We start from the raw sequence: 24,597 nt of genomic DNA on the forward strand, positions 1-24,597 counted from the left end.
ACTCTGTGGCGTATATTGTAGTGCCTTCCAACTGAGGATTCCCCGTACGGAGATATCAGTTCGCCTCTCTCGCACCCAGCAAGATCCGTCGAAGCAGTCCGAGTTTGACCTCACCGTCGCCGTCCATGGTTGCGTTGCCGTAGAAACAGCTTGTTGATCCGGTCACGTGGTGGTCTTGGTGGCGTCCACCGCCCCTTTCAAAGCGTCCTCACCGCGAGGTTGAGACCCGCGAAGCGCTCGAATTGGACGCAGCTACAGATGTCGACAACCGGTACTCCGGGCTTCATGCATTATAATACACCTTAGGACCGACTAATATGACCCTTACTGCCTCCCCTACGCCATTGCCTTCGGGCCAGAGGAGTGCGAGTAATCGCCAGCGGCCAGCATCACTACATGATCTCCACCGCAGAACGGTATCAAGACATATCGGCAGCAACGGATCGCCACATGGGAATTCGGTGGAGATTGGGAACATGGCTGAAGATTTAGCGCGATCGAGGGCGATTTCGGCGGGAGATAGCTCAGACGACGATGATTTTCCAGAGCCCATCAAGTTCAGCGCGTCGGTGAAGGCGTTGCTAGGGGAGGATGCGTCGGGATTGGACACGTCGCCGAGAAGAGGCACCAGAGACGGATCGGAAAATCAACCTTATCAGAGGGCGGACGGTCGAAGACAGCATGTGAAGCAGGTCAGAATTGCGTCGCCAGATCAGCGGGCCAGCGCGAGTCCCCCGCTGAGGATTGTTCGTCTTGGATCGGAGTCGCGCCGCTCACCGAGTTCGCTTGGGGGAGAAGCCTCGATTTTGTCAGGAAGAGGAGAGAGGGAGTATCATGTCCCTGAGGGGAATCGCGATGATTTTATCACCCCGGCACCGCGGACAAGAAGTGTTAGGATTGCGACAGGTTCGAGGAGCACGACTCGCTCTCCGTCAGCATCACTACCGTCAGCCAATGGAGGCTCATCTAGCGATGCTAGTAGGGTTGAGGAGCGGTCCTTTTTGGAGGATGGCATGAAGAGCGGCCAAGACGACCGTAGTTATGCTCGAGCTGGGATGGGAACGGTACCCCGAACAAGGGCGGAAGTCGAGACTGGAATTCAGGGTTCTCTACGAGTGAAGCGTGTGGGCAAATTGTCAGGTTCCTTTCTTAATGGTCCTGCAAGGAGAGGCGTCCTCCGGCGCCAGAGTGAGGAAGAGCCGCGCGCCGAGCATCAGGAAGAATCATTCCTTGATTCTGGATCTCGCAACAGATATGAAGAATCTCAGGAACCGTCGCCATTGGAAGATTCTATGCTACGGAATAAGCGGTCCTTTGAGAGCCGGCGCGAATCTCCACGATTTTCAGACAACAATGTTGGCGCGTCATTATCTCGAACTCCTCAATCCATACCAATCCGACAACGATCGCTCCGAAACAGTGGGAGTGGGAGTGTGAGCGCGTTGGAAAGTGGCTCCCCTCGTTCCCATCATCTCAATTCCTCGTCTGGATCCCGGCAGCGCCGGTCACCAAACGTCGATATTAATCCAGTATATCGTGTGCCTTCGCCGCCGGAGCTACCGGCAAAACATGATCAGGAGAATGGTCCACCGCCTACATTTAAGAGGAGTAAACCTGAAGGGTTTGGACTGCTAAACAAAATCGAGAAGTTCTCAGTTCTACATGAGGAGGACAAAGGCGCCATCAAGGCCGCGCCAGAGACAGTATCCCCACGGAAGCCACTAGGGAAAGTCAGCAACAATACCCCTCGCCGACCTGCTCCGCCTCCTCCACCTAAAATGAGTGTGCTGGAAACCGCTACCGCCGTTGCCGGGGCCGCCAGCTCCTCGCAATCTAAGAGAAAGCGAGCGCAAGTATCTATCAACCGAAAGGTCTATACACGACTAGACTGCATAGGCCGTGGTGGTAGTTCACGAGTCTACCGCGTGATGGCTGAAAACTGTAAGATATTTGCGCTTAAGCGGGTGCACCTAGAGGATGTCGATCCCCATGCATTGGCTGGCTACAAAGGAGAAATCGATCTTTTGAAGAAGCTGCGGAATGTCGGGCGCGTCGTTCAACTGTTCGATTGGGAGATCAACGAGGAGAAACATGCACTAAGCGTTCTTATGGAGATGGGAGAATCGGATCTCCATCGGATCCTTACGCGCAAATTGAATACCGAGGATGCTGTTTTCGATCCGGTCTTTGCTCGATTCTACTGGAAAGAGATGCTGGAATGCGTGCAAGCTGTACACGACTTTGACATTGTCCATTCCGATCTCAAACCTGCGAATTTCCTCCTGGTTCATGGCAGGCTCAAGCTTATCGATTTTGGGATTGCGAATACTATCCAAGACCACACTGTCAATGTGCACCGCGAACAGCAAATAGGAACTCCGAACTACATGGCTCCTGAAGCTCTTATCGATTGCAACGCTGCCCTTGGTCTTCCTGCCACTGCTGGAAAAATGATGAAATTGGGCAAACCGAGTGATGTGTGGAGCTTGGGGTGCATACTCTATCAGATGGTCTACGGCAAAGCGCCTTTTGCCCATATCGCCAAGCCCCTTGAACGGATCATGGCTATTCCCAATCCTAGAGTACCGATCAATTATCCTCCAGTCGGCGTGGGTAACGTATCCGTGCCATCAAACGTTCTGCGAACGTTGAAGGAGTGTCTGCAACGCGATCAGGCACTTAGGCCAACGATAAAGCAATTACTCAGCCCTAACGATCCGTTCTTGTATCCGGAGACACATTTGGAGGGTACGGTTCCTATAACCGAGGAGATGCTGGGCAGGATATTGACTAACGTTGTCAATCATTGCCGTGCTCGAGGACCTCCCACAGCCCAAGAATTGGCGGGGTGGCCGGCTGGGTTCTTTACAAAGATTAAAGCTGCCATGGAAGAGGATAGATGACAAAAATTGTGCCCTTCAAAATTTTGGCGTTTGTTTTGGGTTACTACCTCTTGGAGTTTGGAAATTTTTATCCCGTCATTGGCTTCTGGGTGTTGTGCGAAAGATACCTATTTTGATCCTATATCATTGGCGCTTGTTCGGCGTGATGGTGATTAGAATTCCATCTTTTTGAGGTGTTGATTTGAGAATTTTTATTTTTCTACAGCTTGGGTTTGCTCACTGCACGGACGGAAACATATATTTTTTTTGAGCGACGGTTATCTTTTCCTTTTGACATGTTTGGACTAAACAAAATTCCGGTTTTGACAGCACATCCACACTTATGATGCGCGCTTTCAGCTTCGACAGCACCAATCTTTTCCTTACTTTCCTCTTTCAACACTCCTCTTTCGAGTCCCTCTCTTGTCTTTCTAATTTGTCCAAGAAGTAATGAATTTCCAACCTTTTGATTGTGACGCCAGCTACTCTATAGCGAGTACAATTCTATTTATACATAATTGAAAACAAAAGTTCATACCCAAGCCGCTGATACGCATCATTCCGTCTCTCTCATGCACATATTGGCAAGGCAGATTGAAGCTTTCAAACCTTGAAAAAGAACAAAAAACCCGTACACTCACACCCCGATCATTTCTCAACCTGCGCCCCCTCGGCGATCAGCTCCTCTAGAGTTTTCACCTTCACATCCATCACCCTCAGAATCGTATACTTGTGCTTGCTCTTAACCCGCCGAATATGTCTCTGTCGTCTCTTTGTCTTCTCCTTGACGCGCAATGGCTCCGCTTCCACACCCATCACCCGCAGTCGGCACTCGAACAGCCGCTCGTCGATGTACGGAGCACCTTTTAGAGTGAAGTCGCGGGATCCCAGCGTCGAAGCGCGGTTGAGGCGGATGATGTCGCCGGAGTGAACGTCTGGCATGAGGAAAGGGAGGCGGAGGGTGTCACCTGCAGTGAGGATGTAGGGCCGGGCGTGGATGTGGGCGGTTATGTAGTGTGGAGATTGGGTGGTGAGGCGTGGGAGGAGGGAGATGATGGATTCGGTGAGTGTGACGGGCTCGGTGAAGGTTGGTGGGACGGCGGGCTTGGGGGCTGGAATGGTGGTTTCGATAACGGATGGGAGGTTGGGAGTCGTGGGCGAGGTGGGTGTCTGTGATGCTGTCCGGGGAGTTTGAGACTTGGATTGGCGGGCGGGCTGTTCTGCTGGTGCCGATTGCGGAGGGATCTCGGGGTGCGTCTCACGGAACTGGGTTATTGGGGAAACCTGGTGGAGGTATACTCTTCTTGCTGCGAAGGTCGAACTGGGGAGAGCTGTGGATCGGGCTCGCAGGTCGAGCGCGGCTCGGACGGGTAGTCTGGACAGCATTGTTGACTAAATAGGTAGCTGTCTATGTCCAATGGGTATAGGATAGTCGTCTTAAGCCGTTAAAGCGTCACCATCCGGTCCGCAAGCGTCGTGGGGAGATGCTGTCTGCCCGTCGGGTGCTGAAAATCCGTACATCTGCAGATTTTCGACGTTCGAGATTGGTTTTTCGTCTCGTGGCCGCTGCGGCCGCCGTAGATCGTCTTTGTCAGCTCACGTGATCTGATCACAGCGAAAACGGGCGATTTTTGATAGCCCGCGATAACAAAAATTGTGAGAAGCCAGGACGCAGCAGCCATCGGTATACCGTTCATCATGGTGAGTGATTCCCTTTTTCGCAGGGAGGACTGGCTCTATGGATGAGCTGTGGGTGAATACATTGCTAACATCCTCCTTAAAATCCAGCCTCAGAACGAGTCAGTCAAAGCATCCGAGTCCGAGTTTGAGTAAAATGCTAATACAAAACATAGGTATATCGAGAGATGGCAGAAGCAGCACGGGAAGCGGTACGTCGACACGCTCTCTGAAAGACTACTCCCGGTGTCTGGGCACGGGGGATGGGGATCCTTTCACGGTCTCTTCTCCCTTACGTTTTGAGCACCTTGCAGCTAACATAATATACGTCCAGCCTCGACCACGAGGAGCGTACCCGGAAGCGGATAGCCCGTGAATCGCACAAACAATCCCAAGATGCACAGACCCTCCGCGGCCTACGGGCCAAACTCTACCACAAGAAGCGCCATGCCGAAAAGATCCAGATGCGCAAACGCATCAAGGCGCAAGAAGAAAGAGATGTCAAGTCCGCCGCGCCCAACGAGCCCTCTACGACCCCTCTGCCACAATATCTCCTCGACCGCTCCCAGGCCACCAATGCCAAGGCCCTTTCGAGCGCGATTAAAGAGAAGCGAGCGGAAAAGGCGGCCAAGTTCTCGGTTCCACTGCCTAAGGTGAAGGGCATCAGTGAGGAGGAGATGTTCAAGGTTGTTAAGACGGGGAAGAAGACGTCGAAGAAGAGCTGGAAGAGGATGATTACGAAGCCCACTTTTGTGGGTAATGACTTTACCCGAAGACCGGTCAAGTACGAGCGGTTTATCAGGCCGATGGGGTTGAGGTACAAGAAGGCGAATGTGACGCATCCGGAATTGGGAGTCACCGTGCAACTGCCGATTATCAGCGTGAAGAAAAACCCGCAGAGCCCGATGTATACACAGCTGGGGGTGCTGACGAAAGGGACGATCATCGAAGTCAATGTGTCGGAGTTGGGATTGGTGACCGCCGGCGGTAAGGTGGTCTGGGGCAAGTGGGCTCAGATTACAAATAATTGTGAGAACGACGGATGTGTCAATGCGTGAGTATCATCTACCCACTCTCTTTTCTTTTTCAGGATTTAGCTCCAAGGTGAATTCGTTTTCTGACTACGGTTTTGCATAGTGTCCTTCTTGTCTAGCTTGGGGAAGGAGGGGGGAGGTTGTGTCTCGGGCGCATATGTTCTATATCACCACCATTATATCCCGTCGATGTTTGTTTTCAGGCGGCATGGTCCCCCTGTGTTTTTGTGTTTTTCGCGAGAAGAAAGGAAAAAAGAAAAAGAAAAGAAGATATATCGTATGACAGATCAACTGGCGTTTGGATGGTAAAACACGGCTTTAACATGTTTTGTTTTCCTTTCTTTTCCTTTTCTTGCCTCACATGTATGTTTGCATTGCCCTTTCGTCCGGGGTGGTCTGACGAGGCCACTATATCCCTGCATGTCAGGTCCCCGTCTGCATGTGCGGTGGATCCGTTTTGTGCTCTTCATCTACTGTTTTTAGAAGCGAGACAGGGATGCCTTTGATTTGGCATCGAAATCAAATGATGAATCATCCGATGAGATGAGGCCACCACCCTGTTATTGTGGTGTGATGGAGGCAGATGGTCTCGGGCAGCAGTACAGGGCTAGTCCGGGGTGCAAGGTGCCCAGGGGGGATAGATTAAAGGAGGGATAGGATTCCAAACCTCGTTTATGAGCAGGATGGCACGATCAGGTAATGGCATATCTGTTTGAAACGGCTTGGCCCGACGGTTGCGCCAGCAAAAGATTTTCAATGCGCCGGGCTTCATGTTTACGTCGAATTCCGTGTCTAGGGACGGAGTACGGAGTATCAACCGCCGCGCAGACGTTTTGAACGGAACACCGAGCGATGCATGACTCAGCAGAACAAGCGCGACGCCCCGTGGAGGGCAGAGAGCAGCAGCGCCAGAGAGAGAACCTCACATGTCAGCATGTATGGATGTTATGTATGTATGGATGTATGTACAGTAGATTTACTACAAATGCAAGCCGGCATGTAGATCGATCTGGCTTTTTTGTCATCCAGCTCCCTGTCGCCGGTGGTCAGCTCATGCTGTCTGGGCTGGTCGCGGGCGCGATTAGTCATGCTCAGGCTCCGATTACCTAAGGGCCCGGTTACATAATGCCAAGCCTGGATCTCACGCGGCACAGCTGCAACCTTATGTAATGGATCCCGGTGCTGATTGGTCCCAGCGATCGAGCTCCTTATTCCCCGGCGGAGCTTCTTCTTTTGCTGGGTGAACGCAACGCTTGAACTTGACCAGGGTCGCGGGTTAACCTTGTCTCGCATTTGGAAACAAGTTGACGGGCGGCGAGGGCCGGCAGAATCGCTGATGAGTGGGCCTTGGCATTACATAAGATGTATCGGGACATTTCGGGATTGGCGATCGGGAGCAAGGGCAGCAGCCGGCCGCAGCGAATCAACGCGAGGTTGCTTATCGGACAGGCTTGGCGGTGGGGGCAGTGACGTAATGCAGCGCTGCAGGATGGGACGAAAGAGGTTGAGTTGCGGTTGGACGTCGCGTGTTGTGTTGTGTGTGTGTGTCAATATGTGTGTACGTGTGTGTGTGGAAGTGGAAGGCGCAAACCTTCCCCCCCCTTTTTTATTTATTTTTTGTTTTCCTCCCAACCCAAAAAAGGGAACGAAGAAAGAAGACGTGCAAAGAGACGGCAGGCACAACCAGCACGCGGGAAAGGACGAACGACGACGCGTCGGTGCCGGCCTCGGAGAGCCTCAAGCAGGGGGCCGAGCGGCCGGCGAGCGAAGTACATCCATAGTCTGGCCCGGGACCCGGCCTCGGAGAATGCGCCAGGCCAGGTTAGACGAGCCGAGCGGGCGGCTGCCCGCGATATCGACCCGTCCGATGTTGCTCTTACGTGTGGGAATATGGAATCAACAAAGGGGAAAGCAGCCTTACGGAACATTCCCCAGTGTCTTTAGTTTCCAATTCGCTCCCCGGGCCACGGATGGGCGACAGGGGGGGGGGTTATAGTGGAAAGGAACAAAAAAAATGTATATAATAAAAAATCAAAATGAAATAAGGAAAAGGAAAAAGGGACGAGGATTGGTTCTCCGGGTGGCGTCGCGCAGCCGAATGTCTGTACGGAGTATTATGTCCTAGGTACTCCGTACGTCCAAGCCTCTTTCCTGCGTAATATATCTAATCTAATTAAAATGGCCGAGTGAGATGGGCGGGTGTGTGCATAATAACCCAAGCCGATTCACGAACGGGCGGATTGGGGGAGGGGGGGAGGGACCTGTGGTAGCTATCTGTTATTAATCTGTTCCAGAAGAAAAGAAAAAAAAAAAAATAGCAAGCTTCACGAGCCCTTTTTCTTTTCTTATTTTTTTTATTAATTAATTATTATTATTGACATTTTTAGTTGCGCATATTTCCCGCCTCTACTTCATGTTCCCTTTTCCTTTGTTTGCTTCATTATCTTCTTCTCGCCGCTCCGTTCTCAGCCGGCAAACATGTGGATGTGGATGACCTCGAAAAAGCGGAGCTCCCTGTGAACACTATCAAGTGGCAAGCCAACCTGGCTGATCTTCTTATCAAAAAGAAAAAAAGGTACATAACCTGACTGTGAGTTGCTATTAGTCTTCTCGTCCAGGCCTCGCATCGTGCGTAAACCTGCCTTGTTCCCTTTATCAGGGGCCTCCAACCGGATCCTCCAAGCCGCGCCTCTCTTAGCCAGTAGTTAGCTGACTAGTTCGTCCTCAGAAGAGCTAATAGTCAATTGAATCCCGCTTGTTTGGGTCGCGGTGATAATCGGGGGTGAACCGTCCCTGGGCGCGCCTTATCTGAGAACTGCAGCCCGGGGGTAACTTTCTCCGCCCTTTTTGCAGTCATAGCTTTGAAAGATAGCCTGAGAACGAAAGGCTGTGTCCCATCCACCCGTTGCTTTTGAACCGTACTTATCAGTCGCAATCTCGGCAAGCTCCTATCAAGCGACCTCTTGACGTCCTCGATATCATCTTCGGAGAAATTTGTCGTGCATATCGCCCAGAAAAAGAACAAGCTGAACCAAAGCATCTAGCAGGCATTCGGCCATGGCGGCTGCCGCCACTATCAACCAGCAACAAGCCTCTCCGGTGCTGCGTCCTCGATCAGCGGCCTCCCAACCCCAGCAGCAATCCAAGCCCAGTCTTCCTGCCGATCGACCTGCTGAACAACACCAGGCGCCCGCGAGCCCGGCTATAAATCGCCGAAACTCTAGCTCCAATGCGTCCGTGTCTTCTTCTGCTTCGCTGGCGAACAATCCCGGTCTGGTAACTGAGCCGCATGGTGCTGGGAGTTCCGCCACCTGCGACGCATGCTATAAGAGGAAGAGCCGCTGCGCTATGAATGAATTAGTAAACAAATGCTATTCCTGCAATTTTCACAGACAAGAGTGTACTTTTACCTTGAGCAGTCAACTGGGGAAAAGGAAGCTCGAAGAAACGACGACCACCTTGGAAAATGAATCTATAAAGAGGTACGGTTACCACCACGCTAGTTATGGGTTTTCAGCAGCAGAGAGGCCTCTGACACCATTTTAGACATGCAGCAGACGAATCTGTGTCCGCTCCGGGAGGCAGATTGGAGGCACAATCGCACAATTTTACCCAAACGGAGTGCCAAGGGAGCCCATCCCTGACAACTCAGTATATCGGCATGACGACCGAGCTGGAGCCGTTGCTCCTGGACTACCTTCCACTGGACCAGAACTGCGAGGGCCAATTGGCAGCATCGCGGATCCGCAAGTTCTCGGACGATGGCACGTATATGCGAATGGTCGATGTGCCTCACGCTGGTCCTGAGCTGCCGTCGATCTCCGTCGAGGCGATCGAGAATCTGGTTACACCGTTTGGTCCCTCGTTAATTGAAAAATTCTTTCAGAACATCCATCCAACCTTCCCGGTGCTGATGGAGGATAGCTTTCGCTCTCTGTATCAGTCGAGGAGTGTACCACCCGTGCTTCTCGCCTCAATATACCTCGTTTCCCTGAAATGGCTGGACCCGGGTCCTGGGATACAGACATTACGGAAGCCAGACGCTGCTCGTCTGGAATCTACAGCGCTCAAGCTTCTAAATGACTCGTTTGTGCGACCACACTTGGCTGCCATCCAAGCTGGATTGCTTCTATCTCAAAAGTCGGCGCTCTTTTCACCGAGGCTGATATCTCAGTTGGTGACAGCAGCATTTGATATTGGGCTGCACCAGGACTGCTCTACATGGAGAATAGAGAGCTGGGAGAAAGGCCTTCGAAAAAGACTGGCTTGGGCGTTATACGTGCAGGATAAGTGGTGTGCCCTGACCCATGGACAGCCCTCGCATATATTCACCCAGAACTGGACTGTGCAAGAGCTGTCCCTTGATGACTTTGAAAATTGCTATTCAAAGGGACCCAATTCAAACGACCCGCCGACGCACGCCGGGCCTCTTCTCTTTTCTTGCCTCATCACTCTCACCACCATCCTCTCCGACATCCTCGACACATTCTACACGCTCCGCGCCACCCAGGATTTCTCCCACGCCGGCGACCAATCCACGCGCATCATCCTCGAGCGTGCAAAACCCATCCAGCTCCGCCTGAAGAACTGGTTCGCCAATCTACCTCCCGAGCTCAAAATGGACTCCTCTCTCAACCCCATCGACACCGCCCCCACCACCAGCACCAGCACGGCGGCCAACGGCGGGCTTCACCTTGCCTATTTCGCCACCGAGATCACCCTCCACCGCTGCATAATCCGCTCCATCAACCCAAACCACACCGACGACTACCTCATCCACATCTGTCGCTCAGCCGCCAAAACCCGCCTCATATCCGCCATGGACTTTGTCAATCGGCTGCGTCCAAACCATCTACGCGCTTTCTGGCCGGCGGCTGCCCGGACGAATTTCGCACTCATCGTGGCATTTGGAATGTTATTGCGTATCACGGCGCAGACGAGAGAGGAAGAGGAGTTTTACAGATGCCGGTTGGGAGAGTACCGGTGGACGCTGGAAGTGAGCAGGCGACACGCGGCGTTTTTAGGATGGGTGGTGGAGTGTTTGGATGTCATGAGCAGTGTGATTAGAGGCGTGGGGTTGAGAAAGCCGAAGCTGGAAGAGTACATGGCGAGATCGATCATGCCGGCGGTGCAGGGCGGCCGTTGGGCGAATCTGAGAGAGCCCCATACTGCTGAGGATGATAAGGGTTCCGTGAGTGGGAATAGTTTTACGACCAGGAGGGGGTACGATCAGTCTTTGCTGTCCTCGTCGACAGTGGTCTCCGGGCTGGCGTCTCCGTCGACGTCGGTGTCTGGAGGAAGCCGACGCGGGAGCAGGAGTGGTTTAGGCCAGGGGCAAGAGAGGAGTAGCGTGATGAATGTGGTGGATTTAGCGTGATTACCCATACTACTTAACTATATCATATGCATGTAATGAATAGATGAAGCATTACGTTAATGATGGTGATAATTTGAATTTTTCAGCCCCCCTGTTCATCTCGAGTGATGTGAGGAGATTGGTGTCTGTTACCCCCCTGAATGCTCGCAATACACACTCCAGCAGCTACTATTGACACCGAAGGACCGGAACTTAGCTTACGGACAATGGAGGATTGGTCAGATGCGTCGATCCAGTTATTTATTGCAGCGGTGTAACCGCAATGATGGCACGGCGGATCTTGTTTTTGTCTTGTCCCCATGTGTAACTCACCCAGGGGAAACCCAGGGCAATATCACAAACATCTTAAGGATGTATTTCTGCCTTGACCACTCCGTCGTGTGCCTTGCAGATCAACGCACACAACCCCTTTTTACTAAAATGCGATATTAGACGCGCGTCCGAGCACAGCGGAAAGGGAATAGTCACGGTAACAAATATATAACTTTATGTGCTTTAGATTGGCTGTCGTATCAACAAGAACCCAAATCTTCGGTTGAAGGAAAAGAAAACATACATATCACGAAAAGAGACGCAAACAGATGAACAGGAATTATGATTGAAACTGCACCATGTTTCGAGTGCTCAGAAGCATACCTAATACGAGTGGCTATTCTTATTTCCGGCCTTGCATGATGCATGTTTCTGGCCGCCATGTCGTCCATGTCCACCAGCGAAGTGCTTACGGATTCCGTGACTGCTGCCACCGCTCTTAACACCACCAGGCTTGCCCTCGGTGACCTCCTTGTAAACCTTCCAGTCGCTAAACCTGGGGAACTCCGTGGTCTCTCCGACGGGGTCAACGTCTCTCTCGACGATGTATACTTCCAAACCGGGCTCGCCGCCGACAGACGAATCAGAAAATTTAGATACATCGATGACTCTGCCGGAAAGCTCCTGGACCCGCCATTGAAGGTGAGTCTTGAGGAGAGGAACGACGCCTGCCGCGCCGATGTCTTTGATGAGGGAGTGGGAATGGGCTTCAGCGATCGCGTGGCTCAGTGGCATTTGGCCGTAGACATAGTGAGCTGTGTCGGTAGGGTTGGGCATGGAGTTGGAGAAGAGCGAGTAGGTGCCGACAAGGTTGGGTGCGTGATCCCAGGTCTTGGGGTCACTTGGTGGCTCTCCAAGGAAGAAGTGGATGCGGAATGGGTTCGAGATAGCGTACCTGGGAGGGTATCTGATGAGCTGGAGGATCACCGACAAGGGCCAATGAGCTACTTACATGTCCACTTTGATATTCGCAACCCATTGCTTGTGCAAGTTATTGATGCCGAGCTTGTCAAAGTCAGCAAGACTCATTTCGGCAAGATCCGTCAAGACCTCCGTGAACTTGAATGCCTTCTCCAAGACGCTAGAAAAGTCAAACAATTTGCCCTTTCCAAAGCCTGGCAGCTTGAGGCCGTGTTCCGATCTTCTTCGCCTTCTCCTGTTGTATAGCCTGTTGGCATGTTGGCGAACGCTGCTCCGGAGTTGCGCTGCGCTGACACCCCAGTCTTGAATCTCAGGATAGGTGTAGCCGAACGCCCTTGTCGACCGAGCCGAATTAGAGGTCCAGAATGCGCTGCCCCTCGAGTGGAATGGAGCGAGAGCTGTTCATTTAACCACTTAGCAGACACTCGGTCGAATCCTTGAGATGATAAGAGTCACTTACGGGTATTACCATCTTCAACAGTTCCTGCACTCGAGACATAGGTCCGACTCATGGAAGCCAATGGTTGCACCCAGGAGTCGGGGTAGATCGCTTGCCACATAGCAAGGAGGCGGTCCACGTTACTGGATACTACATTAGTATCAGACTGCATAGAACCGATTACACATGGGGTAGACGAACGCGTGATGCAGCCAAAAAACGGGATCGAACGAGGACCAAGGGACGTATGTCATATGCCCCCCGGGACCACCGACAGCAACATGGACTTGGCCGTGGATGGTTTCTAAGTTATTATAGTTGTTCCCACGATCTCGAACGGCGCTGGTCGAAAAAATAGTGTAGTTAGGTTCACTACTAAGCAGAGAATATGTGGACTGGCGGAAGCTATAACAGGAAATTAGCAAAGTGAAACAAGTACTGCATGACAATTAGCGCTTACTATGCACCGTTCGCTCTCAGTCTTCGCTGAACCTCTTCCATTTGACTTCGACCTTCGTCGTCTGGCGCCCGGACGGTATCTGGATACTGGGACAGCTGAATAGCTGTTAGTTAAGACCTCAAGAGTTTGGCATGTTTATTTCTGCTTGAACTCACTGGATCTCGCGGAGGGAATCCTTTTCCAGCGCTGGGATTGATAGTATAGGAATACAGCGGGTTTTTGATGGTGGCTTCTCCGTTGGGTGTGGTGATCCGGATCTGAGGGGTGACTACACATCGTGGAAGCTCCGGATTACTGGCCCAGTCCCAGTAAGGAATTCGCAAGGTCCTGGCCGCTTCAACATATGTGCTGCGGAGGGAGTCCCGATATCCTCGCGCAATTACCTGGGCGTGTTTCCAGATCATCTCCTGGAGCCGATGTCAGCATTCGCCCGTCGAGGCTTGTTGTTAGGGAAAGCGGAAGAGATTAACCTCGAAAAGAGCAAGGTATGGGCGGTGCCATGTAGGAAATATTGTTGAAGCATGTGCACAGTAGCCCCCTCCGCCAATACCTTCCACGCCATCCCACGCTTCAAACGGGTATCCGTGAATAGCTGAACATGAATATTAGCTAGAAGTTTCGCACGGCAGATAACCGGGAGGAAACGTCACACACATGAGACATCATAATAACTCAACATCCTGTTCTGATCCTCATCCTGGAACTTTAGAAGGGCCAATATGTATAGATCGAATGCTGGACCAGACTCCTGGAATGTTTCCAGGTTCTGGCGCGCAGGCCTTTCCCCGGATGCTTGGACGCCTCCCCTAACGCCTCGAATATCGTAGGCATGGGCTTGGAACGTGATGCAGGCTATGACCTGCAATACGGCCCAAAGCCACGCTCCTTTGGCCGCCATGATAATCAACCCAGCACTCGCCCGCACCAATGGCTTGAGAAGAGCTGCGGGAGGATAGGACGTTTTAGATGCTCAGATTCCAGTCAAAAACCATGTAGCAACAGAAGCCCAAAAACAAGAAAGGCTATATTATTAGGACCTTCAGTGGGCTATATAGTATGATAATGAGTGACAGAAGACATTACCACAAAAAATAAAAGAAAAGAAAAGAAAAGAAAACAAAAACAAAAACAAAAAAGAGGCGTCAAATCGATGCCGGAGCGAGCGACTGAAAATAGAACAAGACAGCCTGCAGGAGCAGACGTATAGAGAACGAAAAGAAGTGCGATAGGAGCGGTTGGCGTCTGCCAGCCAGGGACGGCCGTCCATAGGATTTAAATAAATAAATCCTAAACAAGAAACACGCTTGATGGTAGGGCTTTGCGGGTACCTTATTGGGCCGTGGACCGGCCTCCCACGTCATTGAGTTGTGAGCAGATCAATGGCCGCCGGACTGCCCTTGACCCCCTGAGAGCGCGCTGCTGGACCGAAATCCGAAAAGTCTAGAATAGCGGCTTGGGCTCCAAGGTTCAATTGGAGCACAGAAAAAAAAGCATTTCGTGGACCATTTGGGCCCATGGCCCAATCAGAGATAATTCAAAAACTCAAGCTTGCAGGCGTGGCTGTCCAAGTGCAATGCTCTCAAGTTCATTGCCCGTACGGAGCATGTAGCTCCCTGGATGTGCGGCTTCGGGTAAATAGTTAGTCGTGTGCTCAAATATCCTCTAACAATGCTTTTTCACCGTGTGAGAGAGTCTCAACGTTTTGGTGACCGGATAGGCATGCATCAGGAGAAGACCAAACCTCCACGGTGGCGGTCTCTGCGCAAGAGCCCAGGAACAATCGTATGATAAGTTTACAGGACACGACTTCGAGGAGGTCTTTGGCATGCCGTTGGAGTCTGTGAAGAAGTAACCCGGGGACGACTGGGCTCGACTAAAATCACCCATGTTTGATGTCCCGTCTGACCCCGTATTTTCCCCTGAATTTGTTGATGCTTAGCTCCCCTGTCACCTGGAGCCGTCATCGACACTAGACAGCCTGACTTGGACGGTGACGGGCCCGGTGGAGAAAAAAGCCAGTGTGACTGATTGATCCAAACAGCGTTCCCACAGAAGAAGCTCACCTAAGCTATGGCCCTAACGCCCTCTTATGTCTTGGAACTATTCGACCTCGTCGTCGTACCGCGAATAGCTGCAGCTGGGCACCCACTGAGCTGTTTTGCGGTTCAACGGCGCACATTCTCGATGTTTGCCTGTGGAGGAGAGAGGGAAGAAAAAAAAAAAAAAAACCTAACGTGGGGTGAGGAGAAACAACCCGGGCTGATCTCAAAGACCACGGCGATTCTGACGGCACGAACCTGGGTCAGCGTCAAGAACCGTGTTGTGGTTGGCGGCAAACATCCCTGCAAGGCCGGCGAGGTTCCATACGAGGGTCGGAGCTTGTGCTGAACTCCCCTGGACTGCAAGGGGTTCTTGGCCTGGTTCCTGATAGCGCGAAGCTTGGATTTGAAGCCTCTGACGGAGTACTCCGTACTCTTGCGGTGTTTTTCTTTTTCCTTTTTGCTTTTTTTTTTTTTTTCACTCTCTTCGTTTTTCCCTTCTATTGACGACGACGATGACTACTATCAACAAAGTCAAAGCGCGCCCGTATCACGATTCCCCCCTGCCCTGATCTCCACAGCCACGCTGTCCTTGCTGACTTCTCCGTTTAATTGTCGCCTCCACTGCCCTTTGAAAGGGTCACCGCCAATGTGTTCCGACATCAGATGTTGAACTTTTGTGCGTTGCCCGCAGCCCTGGCGTCCAGCCAAGGATGATGATGACGGTAACTCTGGCTGGACAACAAGGCAAGACATCGCCTTTGCCCGTTCCATGGCTCGCAGATCAACTCACTCTAAATCTTATTCACGTACGGAGTAAATAATAAACAAGACGAATGGCTTGTCGAGTCGCAAGTCCGGGAAGCAGAAGGAATCTTGAGCTGCAGAAACCAGCTTGCACCATGGTTCACGCACGATCCCCGTCGCCTCTGTAGCCTACCCGCTGTTCAACCAGGATGCACAGAGTAAGACATGATGGATAGGATTTTTCTGCAAGCCGGTCATGATTTTTCCCACTGTTACTTGGTTGCTCGAAAACAAGCTACTCATCCTCGCCCATCCACAGTCACCATTCACACCCAACGCATCTCCCCCTTGCTGCCATTTAAGATCGTCACTACTAGTCCGTGAGGCTGAACGATGAGACCCCTTGTCCGGAAACCCAAACTGCATAAGCCGGAACTATCAAAAATTTTTCTCGGGGCGACAAAACCATCCCGCGGAATTTTTGGGGATGGTCAGAAAGGAAAAGGATAAGGGGAGAAAAGTGGGTTGACGGCTTCGATCAAATTTCCCAGTTTTTTCCGACAACGAATGAATCGACAGCGGGTGTCTTATCAAGATGATTCCCGAGCCTGGCGCTCTTGATAACCGGCACCCCTCCCTGTTAACGGTGTGATATGCGAATAAACGCCATAAAACTCTGTAGGAGAAACCGTAGGTTACAACAAGTCTAGGCTGGCGTCGGGCTCGATCGCGGTTGATTCAGGAATCCGAATCATTCGGTCTTAGCTCTCAACCCCCCGTCCTCCACCGTCTTACCCGCGAGACGAAAGAAACGAAAATTCCAACGAACGGACGCGGAGACATGGGAGGATATCATGCCATTAATCTCGTTGGAGTATGAAGTAGTGGTATGTACTCCGTATATATATAGATATAATTAAAGTGATAAGCGCATCAAAATCCAGACCAACCAAATTTTACAACCCTCCCACGCCCAATTACCATGTCCAAAGTAACCAAAAGTACCATGCAAAAGAAACGCCAGCAACCCATTTGAGTGATGAAACAAAATGCCTGCGAAACACTAAGAACGACCGGCGACTGCCACGGGACCCTATATCTTTTCCGACGGTGGTCCTAAAACCCGTCCACGACCTCTCTTTGACTTTGTCGGAAAAGTCCCACTCGTCCCGAGAAGAGCGTTCAAGTTTCTCGCTGACTCCCGGACTCCCGCCAAATTGTAGATACTTCACTGGTCTTGTTCCATCGTTTGACGGGGAGCTGGAGGCTGTGCGCGGGACGATGCCGTTTCCACAGCGATTGCTAAATCTGTTCTCGCCAGCCGAGAGCGACGACGTAGATGTAGATGTACTCGATGTCGAGGAGGAAGGGATGTCCTCAAGGAAGCGGCGTGTGAGGGGGAGGATCGGGTCAGACGCGTCAGGGATATGGTCAGCCCGCAAGGTAACAGATATAGCGTGGAGCAAAAGGATGAGCATAGAAAAGACAACGACATAGGCATATTGGATGAACACCGCCAATTGATCGGGAAAGAGGCAAAGGTGGTTCTCGATGGTTTGAGAGCCCGTCGGATGCAACGACTTGCCCGACTTGGGGTCAACTGGGTTCCACAGACTCGCCAGTTGAACGCCGGGTCGTCTGACGCCCATCGCAAAGGACGCACTCTTGACCGTAATCTCCTTTGGTGCGCCGCTGAATTCTCGGTGCGTGATCTCGCAATAATCGTGGTCGTCGCCCGAATATATCTGAACGACGGGTCCAGTCTTCTTTATGATATCCTCGGAAATTGTGGGGGTAAGTACGTTTTGATACTGGTATCCCCAACCGATTCTGATGGCGTTTCTCTCGTCGCTTTCCGGGAGCGGATCGGTCGATGAAGGAGGCCAATGTTCGCGAAGTGGACCACACGGTGTGCCAGCCTTACGGTACATAGGAACGTGGGTGAGAACGATGGTAGGAAAGTCTGCATCAGATGCAGCGGGAGATATCGTAGGCTTCGTAGGTACGGTGGCATCGACAACGGTATGCGGGGATATATATCCCTCCGTCTCCCCGCTCAGGAAGAGTAGCTCCTCCTTGATTGCTCGAGACTTCAACGTCTGGAATTCGTTTAAGAACACCTCCGTCGGTTTCCAAATCTGCTCGGAATGCGGACTACTCGTGCTCGAACCTCCAGTCGCAGGATCGACTTGGTCCATCGCGCTTAGCGAGACGGAATCCACGGAAGCAAAAGTATGATTTCCAAGGATATCAACCCTGTTCCCTTCGCCAAAGTATGCACGAAAGCGTTCGAGTACTGGCAGTTGAATTCCGTTCCCAAAGCCCAGATCATGGTTCCCAGGCAGGCTAGCGATTATCTTTCTTCCTCTCGGGCTTGCTGCGGAATCGACGCCGCCCAACCTAAATGTGTCAAAGAATATCCGTGAAAATCGCGCGTACTCCTTCATCCACATATCGTTCCCGTATTTTTTATATCTATCATCGGGGCTCGAGCTGCTAGCGGTGCCCCATTCCCTTCCACCGTCAAATAGATCTCCAAGAAAGAATGTACTATCAGGTCGGAGCTTCTCCTGAAGCAGGGAATGTGTTCTGTACAGGTAGAGATCGGATAGGTATGTAGTCAATGAAGACAGCGGCCACGGACGGCCGGGATATGTATGGGGGTCGACGAGTTGAGGATCTGCAATAAGTACAGTGTGATGTGGAACGGCATCCTCGGGCTGAAATAGAGAGACGGAGAATGTAAGCGATCATATTCAATAGAGCTCACCTATCTTCCACACGGCCACACACACTCAACTTATAAAAAGGACAGAAGAGGAACGCCTGCTTACCCACTTCTCCCAGTTTGTCCACTCACACTTCCCCACGGCATCTCTGAATACCTTCCTCTCTCCCCACCACAGCGTTAAGATCCACAATGCGATCAAGGCATTCCGCACCGAAAACAACGGTCGCAGGATCGCCTGGATCCCTCCACTGCGTCGATATCTCATTCTCCTCTGCGCTCTCGTGTACGCTGCAGCGACCGACTCGCCCTTAGCACGAAGCGTTGCAAGGACCGGCCGGGCAATCGGTGGTAGGGAAGTGCATATCCGCTCTATGATGCCGGGGGGTTCGACGAAGTGATCCCGATGAGATCGGGAGGCACCGAGCGCTGAAGCCATGGGCGGGGGAGGCCAGCGGCTTCTCCGATGGATAAGACAAAGAAGTAACTAGTATCTTTCGTTTTGCTAACGTAGGTCTACCTCCTAGAGCTCACATTTATGACGGCAAGCAGGAGAAGTGAGGAGGAAGAGGCGGGTGGCGGGGGGCCTGATGATGCCAGGACTCATTCGTCTGAACGATGGGATGCGGTGGTGTCCCTGGTATAGTAGACTATTGGCCCATCGCGAGCAAAAATGGAATAATCTACACAAAATTGTAGATATCTTGGACGCTATCGCCGTGGCCTGTCGTAAGTCTGAATCCAAACAAAAGCGCCTGAACTCGGTTCGCTTCTCGCTGCGTGCTGCCGCTGTTGCTGTTGTTGCTGCTGTTGCTGTTGCTGCTGAGACATTAGCGGGCGGTATGGGGTCACGTGGCGCTCTCTTTCACCCGTTATTGTTAATTCATTATATACGGAGTACGGGGTAGTCTGATGCAGTCAGTGACTATGAAGACTACTCTTTCACCCGTTTCTGGACCTCGTTCGACGACATCAATTTGGATCAGGACACAGATCAGGACTGCGTCGATCGCCCTGCACATGGCATGCCAGGAAGCATTGTAATACTGTAGCATGAAGAGTGTTAGGAGGTACAGAGTACTCTGTATGTACTTTGCATTCGATGGAAGGACAAAACCAACCATCTACTAGTTGATCGATTAGCTAGTTACAGTACTCCACACAAAACACCCAAGATAGTCATCCAAAGCCATGGACGCCCAAAGAAAACTACAGCACCAGCAACAGCAGCAAAACAAGAACTCCGTAATAACGCACCCGCTCCCAGTTCATCCCCACCCTTTTTTTTTCTTTTATTATTACAATTACATGCGAGAATAAAAGCAGCAGAGAAATTTGACCAAAAACTTAAAACTTTAGGTAATAACAGATGGTCTCTTTTCTCTTCTTTTCTTTTCTCTTGTCTTTTTTTTTTTTTTTTTTTTTTTTTTTTCTTGTTTTTACCGCTTTAGATTAAGGACAACACTGACGGCCAGCGGCGCATTCGTTCCCACATTCAAGGAGGCAGGGCGCACCACTGGTGTTTGTCCCTGTCCCTGGAGGCGAGTTTCGACCGCTGGCAGGGGAGGATGATGATCCCATTCCACCTTCATCATCGCTCCCTGGGTAGAATTCGGGTTGGATGGTGGACGAGTGGATACCGTATGCGTGGAGACATCTGCGCACGTCCCTTGCTAGAGCCATGTAGCGGTCCGAGCCTTTGATATCGTGGCTGACTTGGATATGCAGGGATGAGACCAATTTGGTATCACTAAGCTGCCAAACGTGTAGATGGTGGCAGCTGAGAACGCCAGGTAGCGACTCAATATCCTCGATGATGTGATCGATGCTCAAGTCGGCGGGGACGGCTTGAAGTAGGATCCGCGAAGCGGCTTTACATAGTGGGATAGCGGACCACAAGATGATCATGGTGATGAAAAGGGAGATTCCAGGATCGACATAGAACCTCCAGGAGTAGTCGGTGAGCCAGATAATCAACGCCGAGGCGATAACCCCGATGTTGCCGAGCGCATCACCCACCACGTGCAGAAAGACACCGCGCATGTTCAGATCGTGTGAGTGCCCGGGGCCACGCTTCTTGTCCGTGGATTTCGGCAGGGCATGGTTGTGCTTGACATGCAGGTCATCTTTTAGATTCTGGCCGCGAACTCCTGACGAACTGTCGTAGGGAGTCGTCGTGCCGTTGCTTTGCGGCAATAACCTGGAGCGTTCTGAAACGTTGCCTTCGCGAGCCGAATCCTCCAGATCGGAATCCGATTCGGAGGTTTCAAAATCATCCAAGCGGCCTGCTTCGATGATGTCCTGACGCAAGCTTGCAGGATGGATGAATATGCTGTCCGCATCTCGCGCGCTGAGGCCGGAAACACTCAACCGATGAACGCTGCGCCGACGCGAACGGCCATCCGGAGTCCGGGCCCTTCTCACGGTGACCGGACTGCTTGACGTATCCCGACCACCGAGCGGTCTGATAGTGCTAGCTGATCCATCGGTCGTGCATGCATCAAGAGCATTCTCCGGCATGGCTCTTGCGATGCTGCCCCTTGGGTCCGCCACCACAGCTGTGTCTGCATCCCGCTGAGTGAGATACCCTTGCTCGGCAGAGTGGATCGCTTCTTCAGCGTGCGTATGGCCATGAGAATGGTCGTGGAACAATAGCAACCCAACTATATTGGAAAAGAGTCCCCAGCTACCGACGATCAGGACAAGTTTCGGGTTTTTGACCTCCTGCGGTTCGACAAGACGCTGTATGGCTTCGAGGAAAATGGACAAGCATAGTGCAACGAGGAACACCCCGTTAACTAAGGCTCCGAGGGTCTCAGCGCGTTGCCACTATGGCGAATTAGTATCTACCACACCGCATGAGTATTGTGGGACTGCTCAGGAACCTACTCCGTAGGTGTATGATTTCGAGGTTGTCTTCTCGTTGGCGACCTTTACAGCCCATAAGCCAACACAGAGCGACAGGACGTCGTTCAACTATTAAAAGGTAGCGGTCAGAATCTGCAAGTTTCTCCCCCCCCCCCCCCCCTAAATAAGACCGGAGGAGCTAGTCTGCATACCATGTGGAACGCGTCTGCCACTAACGCCAGCGAGTGCACCGCATAACCTACACCACGACTGTCAGCGCGAAAATTGCGGCTCAAACTGGGAGGGGAATCTGTAGACTGCGTACCCACGGTGAGTTCGATCAAGAAGAACACGGTGTCGATCGTCAGCAGAAGAACGATCCGTTGAGATTTCGTCAACCCCATGGCTGCGTGATGGTGGTGTGGAACGCGAGCAATGGAAATCGAGCAAAGTGGCGCGATGGAGAAATAAGAGCGCAGGAGAAGCAGAGCGAGATAGGCAGGGCGGAAGCGTCAGTGTTGTACGTGGGAGGCCGGCTCATCTGTTTGACGGCTTTCTGCATCGACGCGGAAGGCCGTGTGAATGGGCGATCAAGAAATCCCTCGCGGTCTGGCTATTGAAATCTTTATTTTTTTTTCTTCTCTCGCTTCTTTAAGCCGTTGGAGGTGATTCACATGCCATTCATACGTGCGCGCAACAGAAGCCGGGGTGTAATAGCGTACCGCTTTGTACTCCGTACGTGATGACAGACTCATCGTGCCGTCAGCCCAGCGCAGCTCAATCCTCTCAGCGCGCGTCAGCGGGGGTTTTGCGTGGCGAAAAAAGAGAAGAAAAAGCCTGGATCCGACAGTACAGTTGCTTGTTAGTCAGCCCAGCGCCTGGAAAAATATCCGATCGGCAGCGCTGTCTCACTTGTTCCACGATCACCAGCAGAAAAAAAAAGAGTTCTTCCAGAGTCCCTCCCATAGTATAGATCCGGGGCGAGCCGTGTGTTTTGTTTGTTGTCTTTCTCATTTTCCTTATTTTTCCTTTTTTTCTTCATTTTTGTTTTCCGTCCTTTGACAACTACGGAGTACTCCGTACTCTGGATGCAACTTGGAATTGGGTTTGTTAGACACTTCGGCCAATGCACCCCCCCAGCAGCTGCATGGGCACCCTGCGCCTCTCCGACGCCCCCTCAACCAGTTGATTGGACGTCGCGCTGTTTGTCGGATGGCCATCCGGTGGTCTCGGTGCTTCTATTGGTATTCCGGCAAAACTGACGCAAACGGAGCTGTTCCCGTGGGCGGGGGCTTTGAGCAGACACGTCTTGATGGAATGAGGGGAAAGATACAGACTTTTTCTCTTCTTCTTCCTCCCCATTTTCCACCTTAACACTGAAGATTTGAGTTTTAAACAGGAATAAATGTTAAGTTTCTCAAGAGCAAGGTAGTAAAACCCCCTCCAGGGGCGTATTCGTTTGACACAAAATGCAAGGGGGCCTATGCCAGCCCCCAGGAAGAAGAAAAAAAGAAAAAAAAGAAAAAAAAGAGTACATAAATACCACTCATTTCCTTAACCAGACGCCCAAACATGAGGGGATATCTATGACCGCATGACCTGCTAAATGCTGAAAAAAAAAAAAGAGAAGCTCAAAGATGCTCCGTACCCCGATTGCTGATCGCCTTAAACACTATCCCTTTTAACGCTGATCACGACGACAAGAATTAGCAGTGTGATGATAATCTACGTGCGGACCGTCAGCGCCATCGGTAATAAGTATGTACTTTTGGTATGGGGTGTGTAGGGAAACATACCGCTGTCGCAAAGATGGCTGCCATCATCACCTCCCATCCACCGGCATGTATCTTCCCCCGTGACAGCGCATTCTGCTGTCGTAGAAAGCGATGTGCGCCGAACAGCGCCATGAGAATCGCGAACCCTTGGCAGGTGCAGGCCAGAGGTACGCCAACTGTGTAGAACCCGAACGTGGGATGGTGGATATGCGAGTGCTGTAGACGGAAGAGTTGAGCTATCAGGACGCCAAGGAGAGAGAAGGCGACCGATGTTCTCATATGCGCCAGGTAGGTCCGTTCAAGCGCTGTTGATAGATGGATTAGCGTCGTTCAGAGTGTTTTACAATTTGGGTCGTCCATTGGAGAAAATAGGGGGGTGGGGGACACATCATGACAGGTTGTGCTGCTCGCAAGGATGTATATATATATGTACATAGCGACAATCCAGGTAGAGAAAGCATTGCAGAGTAGTACCAATTAGAAAATTTGGTGTGCGGGTTGAAAAAAAGTATTGTGATGCCATCCCAACAAGTTCAAAACCAGAGACTCCCATAAAAATGAGGATGGGGAACCTAAAAAAAAAAAAAAAAAAAAAAAAAAAAAAGGAAAAGGAATGAAAAGGGCAGAAACTCACCGTAATGATCCCGATTCTGGTTTTGAGAAACGGACAGGACGACATTGCGTCTCCAGAACTTTATGATATGCTTAAACCTGCCGGTGGGCTCACGGCTGCTCCTGGTCAGTTGGCTACTCCGCGTCGAGCGGCGCGTTACAATCCTGATCGAGCCCGAAGAGATGGTGGACGGCGACGAGTCTCTCCTGGTGTGCGTTGAGATCTCGTGCAGTTCCGACAGCTCGTGCGCATCCTGCAAGTCCGGCGTCAGAGTCCCCGTGGTGGTGGTGGTGGTGGCCGTCGTCGAGGGTCGTTCAGGGCTAGAGACACGAGATCTCGCTCTGAGCGATGAAGACGCGATGACGGCAGGCTCCGGATGCCGCAGATCCTTTGCAGCATGGCTGGCAGCAGGTTCTTCCATGGGTGTGTGTCCAGCTCATCTCATGCTGGTGACCAGCAGCGGTAGGGGAAAAAAAAAAAAAGGAGCTTGCTTCTATTCTTTCTTTTCAGAAGAAAGCGTGGGTAAAGCAGGAGTGGCGAGGCCAGGAGGAAGTTACTATTATTTCAGTTTATAAAAATATAACACGCTGATGCATGATTTATGTCGATAGCTCCCATGAAACCCGCCTGGGCGTCTCGCGATCGACGACGAGTTACGTACATGTGTTCCACGCTGCGCGAAGGACGGTGACGACGGTGACGACGGTGAGTCGGACGGTGACAGCTTTTTTATTGATCCAGGAGAT

At 51.6% G+C, this 24,597-nt stretch overlaps 8 protein-coding genes across 8 annotated transcripts; 3 read left to right on the top strand and 5 right to left on the bottom strand.

Annotated features, from left to right (window-relative positions):
- Nucleotides 1–249: 249 nt before the first annotated feature.
- Nucleotides 250–2,903, top strand: CIMG_07588 (TTK protein kinase; the record flags this gene model as incomplete). Its single annotated transcript, XM_001240424.2, has 1 exon — nucleotides 250–2,903. The coding sequence occupies exon 1, from the start codon at nucleotides 318–320 to the stop codon at nucleotides 2,901–2,903; it is 2,586 nt and encodes an 861-aa protein (XP_001240425.2). The 5' UTR covers nucleotides 250–317.
- A 627-nt stretch (nucleotides 2,904–3,530) lies between these two features.
- Nucleotides 3,531–4,268, bottom strand: CIMG_07587 (aconitate hydratase; the record flags this gene model as incomplete). The annotated part of the gene is made up of 1 exon (XM_001240423.1): nucleotides 3,531–4,268. The coding sequence occupies one exon, from the start codon at nucleotides 4,266–4,268 to the stop codon at nucleotides 3,531–3,533; it is 738 nt and encodes a 245-aa protein (XP_001240424.1).
- Nucleotides 4,269–4,450: 182 nt separating this feature from the next.
- On the top strand, nucleotides 4,451–6,607 carry CIMG_07586 (ribosome biogenesis protein NSA2). Its single transcript, XM_001240422.2, has 5 exons — nucleotides 4,451–4,583; nucleotides 4,671–4,681; nucleotides 4,736–4,771; nucleotides 4,894–5,613; nucleotides 5,697–6,607. Exons 1-5 carry the CDS (start codon nucleotides 4,581–4,583, stop codon nucleotides 5,710–5,712), a joined length of 786 nt encoding a protein of 261 aa, XP_001240423.2. The 5' UTR covers nucleotides 4,451–4,580; the 3' UTR covers nucleotides 5,713–6,607.
- A 1,371-nt stretch (nucleotides 6,608–7,978) lies between these two features.
- On the top strand, nucleotides 7,979–11,349 carry CIMG_07584 (nitrogen regulatory protein OTam). Its single transcript, XM_001240420.2, has 3 exons — nucleotides 7,979–8,168; nucleotides 8,322–9,075; nucleotides 9,140–11,349. Exons 2-3 carry the CDS (start codon nucleotides 8,651–8,653, stop codon nucleotides 10,968–10,970), a joined length of 2,256 nt encoding a protein of 751 aa, XP_001240421.2. The 5' UTR covers nucleotides 7,979–8,168; nucleotides 8,322–8,650; the 3' UTR covers nucleotides 10,971–11,349.
- Nucleotides 11,195–14,278, bottom strand: CIMG_07583 (tyrosinase). Its single transcript, XM_001240419.2, has 8 exons — nucleotides 13,757–14,278; nucleotides 13,573–13,694; nucleotides 13,258–13,509; nucleotides 13,103–13,197; nucleotides 12,844–13,047; nucleotides 12,664–12,785; nucleotides 12,235–12,601; nucleotides 11,195–12,177 (listed from the first exon to the last, which is right to left on the bottom strand). The coding sequence occupies exons 1-8, from the start codon at nucleotides 13,998–14,000 to the stop codon at nucleotides 11,607–11,609; spliced, it is 1,977 nt and encodes a 658-aa protein (XP_001240420.1). The 5' UTR covers nucleotides 14,001–14,278; the 3' UTR covers nucleotides 11,195–11,606.
- Nucleotides 14,279–16,728: 2,450 nt separating this feature from the next.
- CIMG_07582 (manganese ion homeostasis) lies at nucleotides 16,729–19,347 on the bottom strand. Its single transcript, XM_001240418.2, has 2 exons — nucleotides 18,723–19,347; nucleotides 16,729–18,608 (listed from the first exon to the last, which is right to left on the bottom strand). The coding sequence occupies exons 1-2, from the start codon at nucleotides 19,053–19,055 to the stop codon at nucleotides 16,866–16,868; spliced, it is 2,076 nt and encodes a 691-aa protein (XP_001240419.1). The 5' UTR covers nucleotides 19,056–19,347; the 3' UTR covers nucleotides 16,729–16,865.
- Nucleotides 19,348–20,019: 672 nt separating this feature from the next.
- On the bottom strand, nucleotides 20,020–22,195 carry CIMG_07581 (cation diffusion facilitator family transporter). The gene is made up of 4 exons (XM_001240417.2): nucleotides 21,789–22,195; nucleotides 21,676–21,722; nucleotides 21,506–21,592; nucleotides 20,020–21,445 (listed from the first exon to the last, which is right to left on the bottom strand). The coding sequence occupies exons 1-4, from the start codon at nucleotides 21,865–21,867 to the stop codon at nucleotides 20,069–20,071; spliced, it is 1,590 nt and encodes a 529-aa protein (XP_001240418.1). The 5' UTR covers nucleotides 21,868–22,195; the 3' UTR covers nucleotides 20,020–20,068.
- An 898-nt stretch (nucleotides 22,196–23,093) lies between these two features.
- Nucleotides 23,094–24,519, bottom strand: CIMG_07580 (uncharacterized protein). Its single transcript, XM_001240416.2, has 3 exons — nucleotides 23,873–24,519; nucleotides 23,260–23,543; nucleotides 23,094–23,188 (listed from the first exon to the last, which is right to left on the bottom strand). Exons 1-3 carry the CDS (start codon nucleotides 24,270–24,272, stop codon nucleotides 23,129–23,131), a joined length of 744 nt encoding a protein of 247 aa, XP_001240417.1. The 5' UTR covers nucleotides 24,273–24,519; the 3' UTR covers nucleotides 23,094–23,128.
- Between the last annotated feature and the right edge of the window lie 78 nt (nucleotides 24,520–24,597).

The sequence above is a fragment of the Coccidioides immitis genome, assembly GCF_000149335.2.
Source record: "Coccidioides immitis RS genomic scaffold supercont3.3, whole genome shotgun sequence".
Classification (NCBI taxonomy): Eukaryota; Fungi; Ascomycota; class Eurotiomycetes; order Onygenales; family Onygenaceae; genus Coccidioides; species Coccidioides immitis.

Coding starts and splice junctions, on each gene's coding strand:
- CIMG_07586 (XM_001240422.2), top strand. Junction 4,772..4,893: donor CAGAAGCAGCACGGGAAGCG/GTACGTCGACAC, acceptor ATATACGTCCAG/CCTCGACCACGAGGAGCGTA.
- CIMG_07584 (XM_001240420.2), top strand. CDS start 8,651: ATGGCGGCTGCCGCCACTATCAACCAGCAACAAGCCTCTCCGGTGCTG. Junction 9,076..9,139: donor GAAAATGAATCTATAAAGAG/GTACGGTTACCA, acceptor ACACCATTTTAG/ACATGCAGCAGACGAATCTG.
- CIMG_07583 (XM_001240419.2), bottom strand. CDS start 14,000: ATGGCGGCCAAAGGAGCGTGGCTTTGGGCCGTATTGCAGGTCATAGCC. Junction 12,786..12,843: donor GTTTTTTGGCTGCATCACGC/GTTCGTCTACCC, acceptor TGTAGTATCCAG/TAACGTGGACCGCCTCCTTG. Junction 12,178..12,234: donor GCGAATATCAAAGTGGACAT/GTAAGTAGCTCA, acceptor ATACCCTCCCAG/GTACGCTATCTCGAACCCAT.
- CIMG_07582 (XM_001240418.2), bottom strand. CDS start 19,055: ATGGCTTCAGCGCTCGGTGCCTCCCGATCTCATCGGGATCACTTCGTC. Junction 18,609..18,722: donor GGACAAACTGGGAGAAGTGG/GTAAGCAGGCGT, acceptor TCTCTATTTCAG/CCCGAGGATGCCGTTCCACA.
- CIMG_07581 (XM_001240417.2), bottom strand. CDS start 21,867: ATGGGGTTGACGAAATCTCAACGGATCGTTCTTCTGCTGACGATCGAC. Junction 21,593..21,675: donor TGGCAGACGCGTTCCACATG/GTATGCAGACTA, acceptor ACCTTTTAATAG/TTGAACGACGTCCTGTCGCT. Junction 21,446..21,505: donor CGAAATCATACACCTACGGA/GTAGGTTCCTGA, acceptor AATTCGCCATAG/TGGCAACGCGCTGAGACCCT.
- CIMG_07580 (XM_001240416.2), bottom strand. CDS start 24,272: ATGGAAGAACCTGCTGCCAGCCATGCTGCAAAGGATCTGCGGCATCCG. Junction 23,544..23,872: donor CCAGAATCGGGATCATTACG/GTGAGTTTCTGC, acceptor ATCTATCAACAG/CGCTTGAACGGACCTACCTG. Junction 23,189..23,259: donor CAGCCATCTTTGCGACAGCG/GTATGTTTCCCT, acceptor GTCCGCACGTAG/ATTATCATCACACTGCTAAT.